At 47.8% G+C, this 15,479-nt stretch overlaps 1 protein-coding gene across 1 annotated transcript in view; it reads right to left on the bottom strand.

Annotated features, from left to right (window-relative positions):
- LRRC75A (leucine rich repeat containing 75A) overlaps nucleotides 1-15,479 on the bottom strand; it is a 50,459-nt gene that overhangs the window by 7,602 nt on the left and 27,378 nt on the right. Inside the window, exon 2 of the mRNA XM_049777659.1 lies at nucleotides 6,935-7,063. Coding sequence (XP_049633616.1) covers nucleotides 6,935-7,063 — 129 coding nt within the window. The remainder of the gene's footprint in view (nucleotides 1-6,934; nucleotides 7,064-15,479) is intronic.

Here is a 15,479-nt window from a genome sequence, read left to right as displayed (position 1 = left end):
CTCAGTACGTCGTAAGCTTTTGAGAAATGCCGGTTAAAGAAATCACGCTGTTCTGTAATAGCACACAGACACAAAACTCTGGCAGGCCAGAGAGAGATGACTTGCTTCCGGATTCAAACTTGAGTTTGGAGTCTTTGAGTGCATGGGCCTTAGATGGAACAATGTCCAGGGTTGCATCCCTGGGGCGGGGGGGGGGGGGGGAGGAGAAAGAACTTGTGCCACGGCTTGAGGTCAGAGGGGGATGGATGTTGGTGCGACGAGTTTGTGACCACTTCGGGTACCACTCTGGCCCAGGACATTACTATATGTCACCTGGATCATAGGCACAGTGCTCAGACCCAGAGAGCAGTAAATGCTTTCCTCATCTCCAATTCGTCGAGGAAGCTCGCATCAGTGTTTTCTAGACCTCTCGGTGGGACCCACTTGAGCTCAGCTGCACCTCTGCGACCGCCCCAGCAGGGACACTGCCGGCTCCCACAGCAGCTCTGCCGACTGCAGCCACTTCCCAGCTCCAGATGTGTCCCATCCTCCTCGGGCGGTGTCGAGGGCCAGGCCGAGCCTGCCAGGCTGCCGTGGCGACCGCGCGGCCTTTCGGCCACCAGGGGGCAGCCGCGGCACCGGGAGAGGACGCGGCTCCGGAGTCTCCCGCGCTACCCCCGCGGCGGCCCGGCCCGCCGGGCGCTGAAGTCCGCTCGCGGGAAGTCCCGACTCCTGGTTCCCCTTAGCGCCTGTGCACGGCTTCCCAGCTGCTCTCTGGAAGCCTCCTGCGGGCTTGCCTCCCAGCGTTTAAAGAAAGGGGAAACAAAGGCGGGAGCGATGGGGTGAGAAGCGGGTGGGGGATCCCCGCAAGGCGCCGGACCCGAAGCGCGGCTGCCCGGCCCTGCCCTGCGGCCCGCCGAGCGCGTGGGCGTGGCCGCGGCCGCGCAGCCTTTGTGCCGCCGCAGCCACTTGCAAGCCACGCACCGCGGGCCCAGCAGCGGGCGCTCGAGGCCCTTCGGCCCGTCCCTGGCACCCGGGTCCTGGCGGCGGCAGCCTGCGGCCCCAGACCGCCGTTTCCCGCCGCGCGTGGGAAGGGGCCTGCAGTGGCTAGGACTGCGCTGGGGTTGCTTTCTTTCCTTTCTTTCCCTTTCCCTTCCTTCCTTACCTCCCTTCCCTTTTTCTTCCTGCCTTCCTTCCCTCCTTCCCTCCCTCCTTCCTTCCTCTTTCTTGATCACACCCGGTGATGCTCAGGGATTCCTTCTGGCTCTAAGCTCAGAAATTGCACCTGGCAGGCTCGGGGGACCATATGGGATGCCGGGATTCGAACCATCGTCCTTCTGCATGCAAGGCAAACGCCTTACCTCCATGCTATCTCGCCGGCCCCTGAGCTTGCTCTTTCTAGAGCTTTCAGCTAGGTGGCTCTTGGGCCCCCACAAGACCCCGCAGTATGGAAGGAGAACTCTCTGGCTGGACAAGGCAGCAGCGATTTCTACTAGCATCACAGCTGCTCACCTGAGTGAGGCCCTGGAGCAAAATCTGTGATGGACTCCTTTCTTTCCTTCCCTTTCCTTTCCTTTCCTTCCCTTCCCTTCCCTTCCCTTTCCTTTCTTCCTCTCTCTCTTCTCCCCCCTCCCTCCCCGAAACGGGAGATGGTCAAGAAAGACAGATTTACAGGCCCCCCATGAGGAGCCACGAGTCCCAGGCATCGCCACCCCTCAACTCTCAGGCTGCAGAGACACACTGGCCCTTTCCACTCCCCAGGCACCCTTGCATGCTGCCCAGGACCGCAGTAAGCCCGGGCCACCACCACTCTGCATCCTGAAACTTCCTTCCCTCGTTAGTTTAGTCATTCATCAAATATTGGCTGTCCCCTAAGCCACCAGCTAGTTGCTCCAGATCTTGTGATATGAGCGCAGAAGTTTCTGATTACTTCCTCTCCCAGTTCATTCTTTGTTCTTTGTGTTCAGAAAACTGCTCTGGCCAGAGAGATAGGAAGTACAGCAGGCAGGGCACTTATCTTGCACACTGGTAAACAGGTTCAATGTTGGCACCATACATGGTCCTCGTCCACCCCACCCTCAGTAACATGTGAGCATAGAGCCAGGAATAAACCCTGAGCACTGCCAAGTGTAAGCCCCCCCCCCCCAAAAAAAAAAAAACAAAAACAAAAAAACAAAACCCCGAAATCTACAGAAGGCATTACCAGGCTCTCTTGACTTGGTTCCCACTGAGTTCAGCAATTGAGAGCAATTGTCACAGAAGCAGAGGGCAGGAAGAGATAAAGGCCCAGGATTACCTTTTAATCCCCTCTCTGCTTCAGCGTGTATGTCTGCCTCCATGTCAGCCCCTCGTCCTGACATCGTGGTATTCTCCTTCCATACTGTCTGAGGCTGATCCAAATAATCAATAGAATATGGTGATGGTCAAGTCATAAAAGACACATGGCTTGTGTTTTGCTCTCTGGATTTGCTGCTCTGGGATAAGCTGCCATGATGTGAGATGGTCTGTGCAATGTTAGAGGCTCACATCAGGAGCACCTGCCAACAACCAGGAACGTACGCCATCCTAGACCTGGACTGGGGGTCTGCCAACTTCAGGCAGGCTTTCCAGATAGTTTGAGCCCTGGCTAATGTCTTTTTTGTTTTGTTTTGGTCACACTCAGTAGTGTTCAGGACTTACATCTGGCTCTTTTGTCAGGGATCACTCCTGGCAGTGCTCAGGAGACTGAACCCGGGTTGGCTGCATACAAGGCAAGTGTCCCTTACCTGGTGTATTCTCTTTCTGGTGCCCCTACTTCTTGAGGAACTATCTTGAGGAATGTCTTGAGAAATATTAGAACTATCTAGCTAATTTCCTGAATTCTTAAACTATAGAGACTGTGCTGTACAGGTTTATTTTGGGGGGGGGGTGTCATGTAGGGAGCCAGATTCTCCCTCACAGTCTTAAGCACAGCCATCTTGTAGCAAGTCTTAGCTTAAGCACAGCCATCTTGTAGCAAACTGCCATTTTCTAACAGGCCTGTCCTTTAATTGAGCTATACATTGTGTACGTGCCAACTGGCCATGAGTTGACGCAGATCAAAAGAACCATAAGTTCACACTCTTCTGGCTCAGGAAACTCAGACCTATAGGTAGAGCATTTGGTGTGATAATAGGATATTCCTCAGGAAACTTGTATTAAATTAACAGGCACATGCCAAACCTTTTGAACTGAATGATGACAAATATATGCTTGACAAATGTTTGTATTGTTCCCTCCTCCCTTTGTGTAAAAACTATATGTCATGGCATTTCAAAAATAAATTGACGCCATAATCAGAATCTTTGGTGGTCCCCCTTTTCCCACCCATTTCCTTTTCAGGTGCAGACCCTTTCCACGACCATGAATAAACTGAAGCTACTGGCCGGCACACGGTCATACCCAATGGTGTTCAGGGGTTACTCCTGGCTCTACTTGGAAGTCGCCCCTGACAGGCTTGGGGGACCATATGGGATGCCAGGAATAGAACTGGGGTCTGTCGGGGGTTGGCTGTGTGCAAATCTCTACCATTGTGCTATCGCTCTGGCGCTGTGCTGTATGATTTTAAGTAACCAAGTATTAATGTAATTTGTTCTGTAGCAATAGAAAATATTTGGGGGCTGGAGCGATAGTACAGTGGATAGGGCCTTATCCATGTGGCCAACCTGGGTTTTATCTTTGGCAACCCATAAGGTCCCTAAGCACTGCCAAGAAGTGATCCCTGAGAGCAAATCAGTTAGCCCCTGAACATTGTCAAGTGTAGCCACTAATCCCCCCAAATATAATGGAGGCCAGGAGAGAATGCAGTGGTTAGGGTACATGCCTAGCCCATAGCTGACTTGTGTTTGATTCCTGGAACTACATGATCCTTGAGTACCTATGGGTGTGGCCTGAAGGCCCTCAGTACTGCTTGTGTGGGCCAAAGCTTGTTGAATCCCTGTCAACACAGGCACTGAGGAGTGTGGTATCCCTGGACTCTTGTTCTGAATCTATGCAATTGGTTGGCTAAGGATCACTGGTGGGGATCCCTGACCTCCTGAGTACTCCTTCCCCCAAAATAAAACATGGCTTTGGAAGCTGAGTTCTCATCCTGAGTCCAGCCACTCAACTGTGTAGTGAAGTTCCCTGATATATATACTTGAGACTCCTCTTTTGGGGGCAGTACTGGGAATTGAGCATGAATGATGCAGTGTACCACATCTCCAGCCCTTAACATCCTTCATTTATTTATTCTGCCTGAAAAGAGTCTCTGAAAATTTTTTTATTGTTTGTTTTTGGGGCACACTCGATTGTGTTCAGGGCTTACTCCTGGCTCAGGGATCATTCCTGGTGCAGCTTGGAATTGGGTGCTGGGCATCTCCTAAGGTCTCAGACTTGGCCAGGAGAATCTGAAAGAAGTAGGGGCAGTCCCTGGCACTAAGTCATCCTTTCATCAGATTTGGAGGTTTCTGGTCCGCAGCCCTCACTATTGACTTATTTAATGTCCCATTAAGTAAGCATGCCTACCTTCTGCTGCCAGTAGCCACCTATCCTATGCAGACCCACACCCCATATAGCTAGCAGCTTATGCCCAGTTTTGTCACCGGTCAGCCCTTGATGCTCCAGATGGAGGTTCAGTCCTGGAGATAGATGGTACTGTACTGCTTTGAGAACCAAGTTTCTGTCTTGAATGAGATGAACAACCAGTTCAGGAGCCATTTTCTCAAACTTATTGAGCCTTTTCTAAAAGCAGACATTTCCCTTTAGGACTTGAGTCCTGTTCTGGCTTCCTGCCCTCCCACAGAGGAAATGTTGCTTTTGGAAACTGTTGAAAATTGAGGGATAGGAAAAAAGGAACCAAAATAGAAAGAACAATTCAAGTACACCATTCCCTTCTCTGCCATAGTCCCATTTGCAGTTCAGGATCAGGTAGTCCGGTGCCTGGTGAGGTCTAGGCCCACCCAGCCTACACTCTAGAGCCATCAGGCACGATGCATATAGAAGGGGCCAAGCAGTACCTGTAATACTTGGGGAGTACTACCCCTCAGCTTTCTGTGGATGAGGGAAGTAGGGAAAAGGAAAAAGACACTTCTGAGAGGAGAGAACAGACAGGGAGTGGAGATTGAAGCAAACTGGAGAGCTCCACTGGGGACCACAGCAAGTCTTACACTGCACCTTTGTGCAAGTTAAAAGGAGGTTTCTGGGCTAGGGAAATGGCTCAAAGGGTTGGAGCACATGCTTTGTCTGTATAAATTCTGTACCTAAATTCAATTTTTGTTACCTCACTCCCCCTCACTCCCCTTCCCAATCACTGCTAGGTGGCCCTGGTTGCCCATAGTGCTGAGGGGCCCAAGATTACCACATTGCCAGACCAGACCCCAAGTGGCCTTGGAACTCCACTGGCAGACTGAAAACAAAACATCCACCCCCAAAACAGAAAAACAAAAGTAGAAAGGAATGCACCAAATGTGATTGTGCAGTAGGTAGCGGATTTGCTTTAAACATGACTGACCCAGGTTTGATACTGGGTATCCCATATCGTCCCAAGTCCACCACGAGTGATTCATGAGCACAGAGCCAGAAGGACAGAAATATCCTGTGCATTGCTGGCTGTGCATCCCTCTCAAAGAAAACAAACAAACAAACAAAAAACAGTAAGGAAAGGTTTCCTCTAGGTGGCTGTCTTGCACTCCTGCACCACCCATATGTCTATTTGTGTACAGGACAATTTATTAACTGTATGCAGTGACTTGGACTTCACATGACAAGACAGCTACTCTGATCCAGGCCTCTAGCTTTCAGAGCTCCAGTGAGCTTCCAATGCTTCTGGAGCTTCCATTTTTGCCAGGGCAGTTGCATAGAGATTGTGTGAAATGTTTCCATTTAAATTTTTTATTTTTTGTTTTTTCGGGCCACACCCGTTTGATGTTCAGGTGTTACTCCTGGCTAAGGGCTCAGAAATTGCCCCTGGCTTGGGGGACCATATGGGACGCCGGGGGAATCGAACTGTGGTCCTTCCTTGGCTAGCGTTTGCAAGGCAGACACCTTACCTCTAGCACCACCTCGCCGGCCCCTCCATTTAACATTTTTATTAATTTTTTTTTTTTTTTTGTTTTTGGGTCACACTTGGCAGCGCTCAGGGGTTACTCCTGGCTCTATGCTTAGAAATTGCTCCTGGCAGGCGAGGGGGACCATATGGGATGCCAGGATTTGAACCATTGTCCTTCTGCATGCAAGGCAAACACCTTACCTCCTTGCTATCTCTCTGGCCCCAAAATTTTTATTAATTTTTTGTCACATCTGGTGGACCCCTGTAACTTAGCAGTGGAGGTGGCGTCATATGCAGTGTGGAGGAATCAATTAATGTACATTAAGCACCTTATCCTTTGGCTGTCCAATTTTTGTGTTGGCAATGAATCTACATTTAACACATGCTACAGAACATATAAAACTTGGGGGGGGGGCAGAGTGATAGCACAGTGGTAGGGCATTTGCCTTGATTGCGCTGACACAGGACAAACTGGGTTCAATCCCATATAGTCCCCAAGCCAGGAGTGATTTCTGAGCACATAGCCAGAAATAATCTCTAAGCGTCACCGGGTGTGGCCCCAAAATCATAAAAACAAAACAAAACGTGGGCTATAGTGATAGTACAATGGTAGGATGTTTGCCTTGCATGCAGGCGACCGAGGACCAACCCGGGTTCAAACCCCAGCATCCAATATGGTTTCCCGAGCCTGCCAGGAGTGATTTCTCAGTACAGAGTCAGGAGTAACCCCTGAGTGCCACCACGTGTGGCCCAAAAACCAAAAGAAGAAGAACATATAAAATTTTTGTTGAGGGTGCCAATGCAAAGTTCCTGAAGATGGGGCCTCCCAACATCCTTGGGCATCATGCTGGCCAAAATAATGCCCCCTTTGGTCCTCTGGGCCTAACACCCAGGTTACAGCTGCCTTACCGGCTTTGGGCAGTGGATGTAACGGGCCAAGCTGATAATGAGGTCATGTGTGATGGGGTCCACTAGGTTCCGGAAGCTGGCATAGCGGTAAAGGACATCGTCCAATGAGGTTGACTCCATGCCCAGATCCTGCAAGAGGGATGATACCCAGGCGTGAGCAGTGGGTGGCCCCACCTACCCCAAGGTCCCACCCAATCTGCCCAGAATAATCCCTTGGTGAGGGTTCAGGCTCCCCAGAGCACTAGCACAGAAGGAAACCCCACCAACAAAGCTTCCCAATCTTCAGGGAATCTCTATCACACACACACCCCCCACACACACACACCCTAAGGTAGGACAAGCCTGTTAAGTCACTGTGAAATGATAAAGTTTTTCTTGATTGGGTTTCAAGTATTACACCAATACCTCACGTGTTCACTTTACTCCACCAAACCCCTGAACTCCAATACGATTTGCCTCCTACCCTGTTCGGGCGCCATTTGTAGTATCAAATAACTAACTATGGGGCTGGATGGAAGTGGATGGAAAGATTCTTCTCTGCCATCCCAGGCCACGTGGCTCCGCAACCCCCATCAAGCCGGCAGGTCCCAGGTTAGGTGAACGGCGGAATCAGACTCATCCAGAGACAGGCATCAGGAAGCATCAGCTTTATTCATGCCCTATTCACCACATGTGTGTGGCCTATCTCATAACCTTTCAAGCACTAGTTATTTTTGGCCCTGCATCTTAACTCCTTTCAGCCATCTTCCTTTGACCTCCATCCTGGTCAAAGACCAAAAGAGGCAAAGACCCAAAAGCCAGAGAGCCCAGCAGGGCAGACACCCTAATCCCCTGGCTCAAAGGCTTATCTAACCTTCCAAGACCACTCCCCGGAATGGGAGGGGTCTTGCAGGTAAGGTTACACCTAATATCCAGGGTGGAGTTACACCCACCAACCTGCTTCTATGAGATGTGCTTTTTTGTTTGTTTTTTGTTTTGTTTTTGGGCCACACCCAATGACGCTCAAGGGCTACTTCTGGCTCTGCGTTCAGAAATCACTCCTGGCTAGGGGAACCATATGGGAACCTGGGGATCGAACAGAGGTCTGTCCTAGATCAGCTGCATGAAAGACAAATGTCTTACCGACCGCTGTGCTATTGTTCTGGCCCGCTTTTTGTTTTTTGTTTTTTTTTTTTCCTTTGGTTTTTGGGCCATACCCGGCATTGCTCAGGGGTTACTCCTGGCTGTCTGCTCAGAAATAGCTCCTGGCAGGCACGGGGGACCATATGGGACACCGGGATTCGAACCAACCGCCTTTGGTCCTGGATCGGCTGCTTGCAAGGCAGATAGCCGCTGTGCTATCTCTCCGGGCCCCGCTTTTTGTTTTTTAATATGTTTTTGCACTATGGTTTACAGTACTATTTTTTTTTTTTTTTGGGTTTTTGGTTTTTAAGCCACACCCGGTGGTGCTCAGGGGTTACTCCTGGCTGTCTGCTCAGAAATAGCTCCTGGCAGGCTCAGGGGACCATATGGGACACCGGGATTCAAACCAACCACCTTTGGTCCTGGATCGGCTGCTTGCCGCTGTGCTATCTCTCCAGGCCCGGTTTACAGTACTATTGCTGCTAAAATTTCATACATAACACTTTACCATCTTTCAGCACCACCTCCTCCTCCTGGTTGGAATCTTCCCTCAACCACAGACATTGCTCTCTCCCTGTCCTAGGCGCCCCCCCCCCAAGTCTCATGATGTTTGTTTCCAATGTCTTTGGGTTCTTTTTATTCTACCATTATGTTTCTTTCTATCTCACATCTGAGAGAGATCATTCTGTGTCAGTCTCTCCTGACTAACTTCACTCAGCATGATACTCTCTCGATCCCTCCATGTAGCTGCAGATTGCATGACTTTATCTTATCTTTTTGGGCCACACCCTGCAGCACTCAGGGGTTACTCCTGGCTGTGCTCAGAAGTCACTTTTGGCAGGTTTAGGGACCCTATGGGATTCAGGGGATTGAACCCAGGTCGGTTGCACAGCAAGACAAACACCTTAGCTGCTGTGCTATTGCTCTGGCCCCATTTTTTCTTTTCTTTTCTTTCTTTTGTTTTTGGGTCACACCCGGCAGCACTCAGGGGTTATTTCTGGCTCTATGCTCAGAAATTGCTCCTGGCAGGCACAGGGGACCATATGGGATGCTGGGATTCGAACTGCTGTCCTTCTGCATGAAAGGCAAACGCCTTACCTTCATGCTATCTCTCCAGCCCCCCATTTTATCTTTTCTTACGGCTGAGTAGTATTGCACTGTATAGATGTACCATAGTTTCTTTATCCACTCATCTGTTCTTGGACACTTAGACTGCTTCCAGATTTTGATTATTGTGGATAGTGCTGCAAGGAACATGGGTGCAATTGTCTTTTCTCCATTTTGTTTTTGAGTCCTTTAGACACTTTCTAAGAAGTAGAGTTGCTGGGACAAATGGAAAATTGTCACTCCCACAAAATCACTTTTTACCCTTTCCTTTCACCTTTTCTTTTTCTCTCTCTCTTTTTTTTTTTTCGGGCCACACTCGTTTGATGCTCAGGGATTACTCCTGGCTAAGCGCTCAGAAATTGCCCCTGGTTTGGGGGGACGATATGGGACGCTGGGTGATCGAACCTCGGTCCTTCCTTGGCTAGCTCTTGCAAGGCAGACACCTTACCTCTAGCGCCACCTCACCGGCCCCTCCTTTCACCTTTTCTGAGTTAATTAGCACAAGTACCCTTTATTTATTTTAGTTTTTATACTTTATTATCCATACATTTTTAAATCTTTTTTTTTTAAGATTTTTATTGAGATCAATGTGAATTACAAGTCTTTTACAGTTATATTTAAGGTACATAGTAACAGTGAATTCCGGCAAGTCTCATCACCAGTGTTGATCTCCCTCCGCCCCTTTTCCCAGCATGCTTCCCATACCTTCCTTAGCCCCCTGGACTGCTAGCGTAACAGGTTCCTTTTGTGTATAGCTTATTGTGGTTTGGGTCTCTTGATTCTATTGTCATTGACTTTGGGGTATTTAGGGCTGATCTTTTTTTTTTTTTGGTGGTTTTTGGGTCACACCCAGCAGTGCTCAGGGGTTATTCTCTGGCTCCAGGCTCAGAAATTGCTCCTGGCAGGCACGGGGGACCTTATGGGATGCAGGGATTTGAACTGATGACCTCCTGCATGAAAGGCAAACACCTTACCTCCATGCTATCTCTCCGGCCCCAAGGGCTGATCATTTTTTATTTCCACTCAATGTTCGTGAGACTATTTGCTCTGGTACTATCCACTATTTTTTAATTAATTTACAAGGCAGAACAAGCTGATTCATGTTTTATGGTTCTGTTGAAAAAAAAAAAAGCAGGAGGCGCCTTGGTTCGTTCTCTTTCTTTATTTTTTCTTTTCCTTCCTTCCTTCCTTCCTTCCTTCCTTCCTTCCTTCCTTCCTTCCTTCCTTCCTTCCTTCCTTCCTTCCTTCTCTTTCTCTCCTCCCTCCCTCCATTCCTCCTTCCTTCCTTCTGTACCCTTTATTACATCAATCCTCATACTCAGATGATTTATGTTAAAATCTGTCTAATAAACGTGGCAGGGAAAGCAGCAGGAAGTGAGAAGCTTGGCTGGTTCAGTAAGATCCAAGATGCTGCTGAAATGTACTTTTCCCCATGACACTGTCTAGTTTCTTGTGTGAAACTGCAAGTTGAGACAGGTACCATTTAGGAATTTCCATATTGTTTCCAGGAATTTTTTTTCATATTGTTTACCAGTCACCATTCCCACCAGTAGTAACTGAGAGTCTCTTTCTCCCTACATCTACACCAACACTTGTTTTTTTTTTTTTTTTTGATGTGTCTCAGTTTCTGTGGTGTGAGGTGGCATCTCATTATTGTTATGATTTGCATCTCCCTGATGACTAGTAATGCAGAGCAATATTTTTTTGAGAAGAGCATACGCCTTTGGGTCACTTGTATTACTTCTTTGAGAAATTTCTGTTCATTTTTTCTCCCTATTTTCTGATGGAGTTGAATTTTTTTCTTCTAAAGTTCTAATAGTTATCTTTGATATTAACCCTCTTATTAGATGAATGTTGAGTGAATAATTTCTCCCATTCCATAGGCTGTCTTTGTATCCTGATTATTGTGTCCTTTGAGATGAAGAAGCTTAATTTTTTGGGGGAGGGGTCACATCTGGTGGCGCTCAGGGGTTACTCTTGGCTCAGTGCTCAGAAATCGCTCCTGGCAGGTTCAGGGGTGGGGGGGATCATATGGGATGCCAGGATTTGAACTACCATCTGTCCTGTGTGCAAGACAAATGACCTGTGCTATCTCTCCGGCCCGAAGCTCCTTAATTTAATGTAGTTCTATTTCTTTATCTTTGCTTGGTCAGTGGTATTTCTTTTTTTTTTTTTATTTCAACAGCACCCCAAGCCAGTGTTTAATTCTTGAAGATGTCTTTAACTTCAGTGTCATGGAGAGTTATGCCTATGGTTTTCCTTCTTTGAGCCTATGGATTCAAGTATGACATCCAGGTCTTTATTTTTTTTATTTTTTTTGGGTCACACCCGGCAGTACTCAGGGGTTATTCCTGGCTCCAGGCTCAGAAATTGCTCCTGGCAGGCACGGGGGACCACATGGGACGCCGGGATTCGAACCGATGACCTCCTGCATGAAAGGCAAACGCTTTTACCTCCATGCTGTCTCTCCGGCCCCGACATCCAGGTCTTTAATCCCTTCTTTTCTTTTTTGGTTTTTGGGTCACACCCGGTAGCACTCAGGGGTTACTCCTGAATCTATGCTCAGGAATCTCCCCTGGCAGGCACAGGGGACCATATAGGACACCGGGATTCAAACCATACCGTCCTTCTGCATGAAAGGCAAACGCCTTACCTCCATGCTATCTCTCCAGCCCTTAATCCATTTTTGATTTGACTTTTGTGTATGGCATTAGAACATTAGAAAGACATCCGGGCCCGTATGATTTGTTTTTAAAAGTCCTGTGGAAGTCTCAGAGGCCCCTCCTCTTCAGACTTGTAGAGCCTGTTGTTGGTTGCCTAGATGTGTTTAAGTTGCCTAGGCAGACTGATTATTCTGAATGGGAAGAAATGAAGGAACAAGAGAGTTCTTAATTATCTTATCTTTCTTCTTTAATTTATTTTATTTTGGGCCCAGAGAGATAGCACAGCAGTGTTTGCCTTGCAAGCAGCCGATCTAGGACCAAAGGTGGTTGGTTCGAATCCCGGTGTCCCACATGGTCCCCCGTGCCTGCCAGAAGCTATTTCTGAGCAGACAGCCAGGAGAAACCCCTGAGCACTGCCGGGTGTGGCCCAAAAACCAAAAAAAAAAAAAAAAATTTCTTTTCTTTTTTTTTTTTATTTTGGGTCACACTCGGTGACACTCAGGGGTTACTCCTGGCTCTGTGCTCAGAAATCACTCCTGGCTTGGGGGACCATATGGGACACCGGGAGATAGAACCGGAGTCCATCCTAGGTTAGCCGTGTGCCTTGCCTTACCACTTGCGCAACCATTCTGGCCCAATTATCTTGCTTCTTGAAAACAGAAAATAAGTCTCTGTGGTGGTATGGGAGCTGGGAAATAGCCTTCACATAGCCATGTAGCTCAGACCTGGACCTCTAGGTCTGATTTAATCTTTATCTAGGTAAAACCTACAACTTTCCTTGTTGTTTGTTTGTTTACTTGTTTATTGGTGTCACAACTAGAGGTTCCTGGCTTAGTGCTCAGGAATAGCTCCTGATGGTGTTTGGGGAATCACACGGTACTGGGGTCTGAACCTGGATTTCTTCATACAAAGCATGTGCATGAGCCCTTTTAACATATCCCTGGCCCACAAAATTTAAAATGTAAAAAAACATTTCTTTGGGGGCAGGAGAAATAGAACAGCAGGTTGTACTTGCCTTGCACATGGCCACCAGGGATTCAATCTCCTGCATCCCAAATAGTTCCCTGAGTCCAGCCAGAAGTGATTCTTTATTATTATTTTTTTCTTTCTTTTCTCGGGCTACACCTGGAGGCGCTCAGGGATTACTCCTGGCTCTGCGCTCAGAAATCACCCCTGGCAGGCTGACCATATGGGATGCCTGGGATTGAACCCAGGTCCGTCCTGGATCGGCCGTGTGCAAGGCAAACACCTTACTGCTGTGCTATCGCTCCAGCCCTAGAAGTGATTCCTGAGTACAGAGCCAGGGGTAACTCCTGAGCACCACTTGGTGTGACCCGAAAACTAAACCAAAAACTCAAACATTTCTTTGTTTTATCTTTTCCCTCCCAAATTAACTGCCCCTCCCCTCTTCATAAAGACAATTTTCTCTCTCTGGAATGATTGGATGCGGGTCTAATGCTCTTTGTATAGGACACATAATCCTGTGTGTTTTTTAATCATATGAACCTAGAGAGGTTTAGCAAAATTAGCTTCTCAATCATGTGGAAGAACCTGGAAAACATCTCTAGGGTCTGGAGATGTGTTTCAATGGTAGAGCATATACCTTGCATGTGTGTAGCCCTGGGTTGAGGCCTAGAACTGCAAACAGATCTCTAGTTACTAAATCAGGGACTGTGATAGGTGTAAAGATATAGGTGTCCTTCCCTGTGCTTTGAGTCCTCCAGTTCAAATCACTGTAGGAACTCTCCTTATCTTTCCAGCCCTACAGTTTCCTGTTCAATTAGTTGTATAGGACATGTGAAAGGCTGGAGGGATGGGAGGGTGAGGGAATCTTCTCAGGAAGGCAGATATGGCACCACCCTGTGAATTCTAGCTGGGGTGGGGCTTCCAAAGGTCCTTTCAGGGAAGGTTTTAGGTTATAAGAAGCTGTAACAGGGAAAGCAGATAGGATTGAACAAAGACTGTTGTCTATTTTATTATTTTATTTCTTTACTTCAACTCCATGTAGGTCCTTGGAATGCGTGTGCTGTTCTGGGACATTTCCTATGTCCTCAGACTTCAGGCCACTTCCTGCTCTGTCCCTTGAGCCTGTTTGTTTGGGATAAACAAGTCCTAGCTTTGCACCCCAGGGCTCCACTGCGCTGCTCAGCAAGATCTATAGCTCCATTCTGCCCTGGCTCCCTGGACAGGACAAAAGGGGGATGGTGAGAGGAAGATATTGCATGCACAGAGCAAAGACAAAGAATCACACCATTGGGCCAGGCCATGATAGATAGCACAGCAGGTAGGGCATGCTGCTAATCTGGGTTCGATCCCTCCTAGTATGGTCCAGAAATTACTCAGAAGTGATTTCTGAGTACAGAGAAGAGAGTAACCTCTGAGTGCTTCATGGTGTGGCCACAAAACAAAAAAAGAATCAAACCAGGGTCAGAGCAATAGCACAGTGGTAACGTTTGCCTTGCACAGAGCTGACCCAAGACGGACCTCATATGATCCCCCGAGCCAGGAGGTACTCAGGGTTACTTTTGGCTCTTATGCTCAGAAATCATTCCTGGCAGGCTTGGCATGGGATAGGATGCTGGGAATTGAACCCAGGTTAGTCCTGGGCTGGCCACATGCAAGACAAATGCCCTACTGCTATGCTATTGGTCCAGCCCTTTTTGATTTATTTTCTGATAATTCCATTTGCTATTCCTATAGATTTTGTTGAAGCAAATAATATGAAATAAATTTGTTTTATACCTGCCAAGGGGGCAGGCTGGGTGTGGATGGGTTGGTGTCTGAGGACACTGGTGAAGGTGGAGGAACACTGGTGGTAGGATTGTTATTGGAACATTGTTTACCTCAAACTACTCTATTATGAACAACTTTGTAAGTCATAGTGTCTTAATAAAAATTAAAGTTAAACAAAGAAAATCTGATCCAAAGACACAACAAAATATTATCTAGCCACAAGAGGTGGCGCTAGAGGTAAGGTGTCTGCCTTGCAAAGGCTAGCCAAGGAAGGACCGCGGTTCGATCCCCCGGAGCGCGGTTCGATCCCCCGGAGTCCCATGGTCCCCCCAAGCCAGGGGCAATTTCTGAGCACTTAGCCAGGATTAACCCCTGCATATCAAACGGGTGTGGCCGAAAAAAAAAAAAAAAGAAAAAGAAAAAGAAAAATCTAATTATCTGTGCAACAGGATAAAACTTGGTGACATTATGCTAAGTGAGTTAAGTTAGAGGCAAACATACATTGTATATCTTTTATATCTGGAATCTGAAAAGAAACACATTTTAAAAAAAAGGAAAGTGGTGATTTCTTGGGGCTGGGACAGATGAAATGGGAGATGCAATTTAAGAATATGTTCTTGGGGACCCGGAGAGATAGCACAGCGGTGTTTGCCTTGCAAGCAGCCAATCCAGGACCAAAGGTGGTTGGTTCGAATCCCGGTGTCCCATATGGTCCCCCGTGCCTGCCAGGAGCTATTTCTGAGTAGACAGCCAGGAGTAACCCCTGAGCAATGCCGGGTGTGGCCCAAAAAAACTAAAAAAAAAAAAAAAAAAAAAAAAAAAAAAAGAATATGTTCTTGGGGGCCGGAGAGATAGCATGGAGGTAGGGTGTTTGCCTTTCATGCAGAAGGTCAATAGTTCGAATCCCGGCATCCCATATG

This window comes from Suncus etruscus, chromosome 7, assembly GCF_024139225.1.
Source record: "Suncus etruscus isolate mSunEtr1 chromosome 7, mSunEtr1.pri.cur, whole genome shotgun sequence".
NCBI classification, from domain to species: domain Eukaryota; kingdom Metazoa; phylum Chordata; class Mammalia; order Eulipotyphla; family Soricidae; genus Suncus; species Suncus etruscus.
Note: the sequence above shows the minus strand (reverse complement) of the source record. Positions and strands in the feature narration are given on the sequence as shown.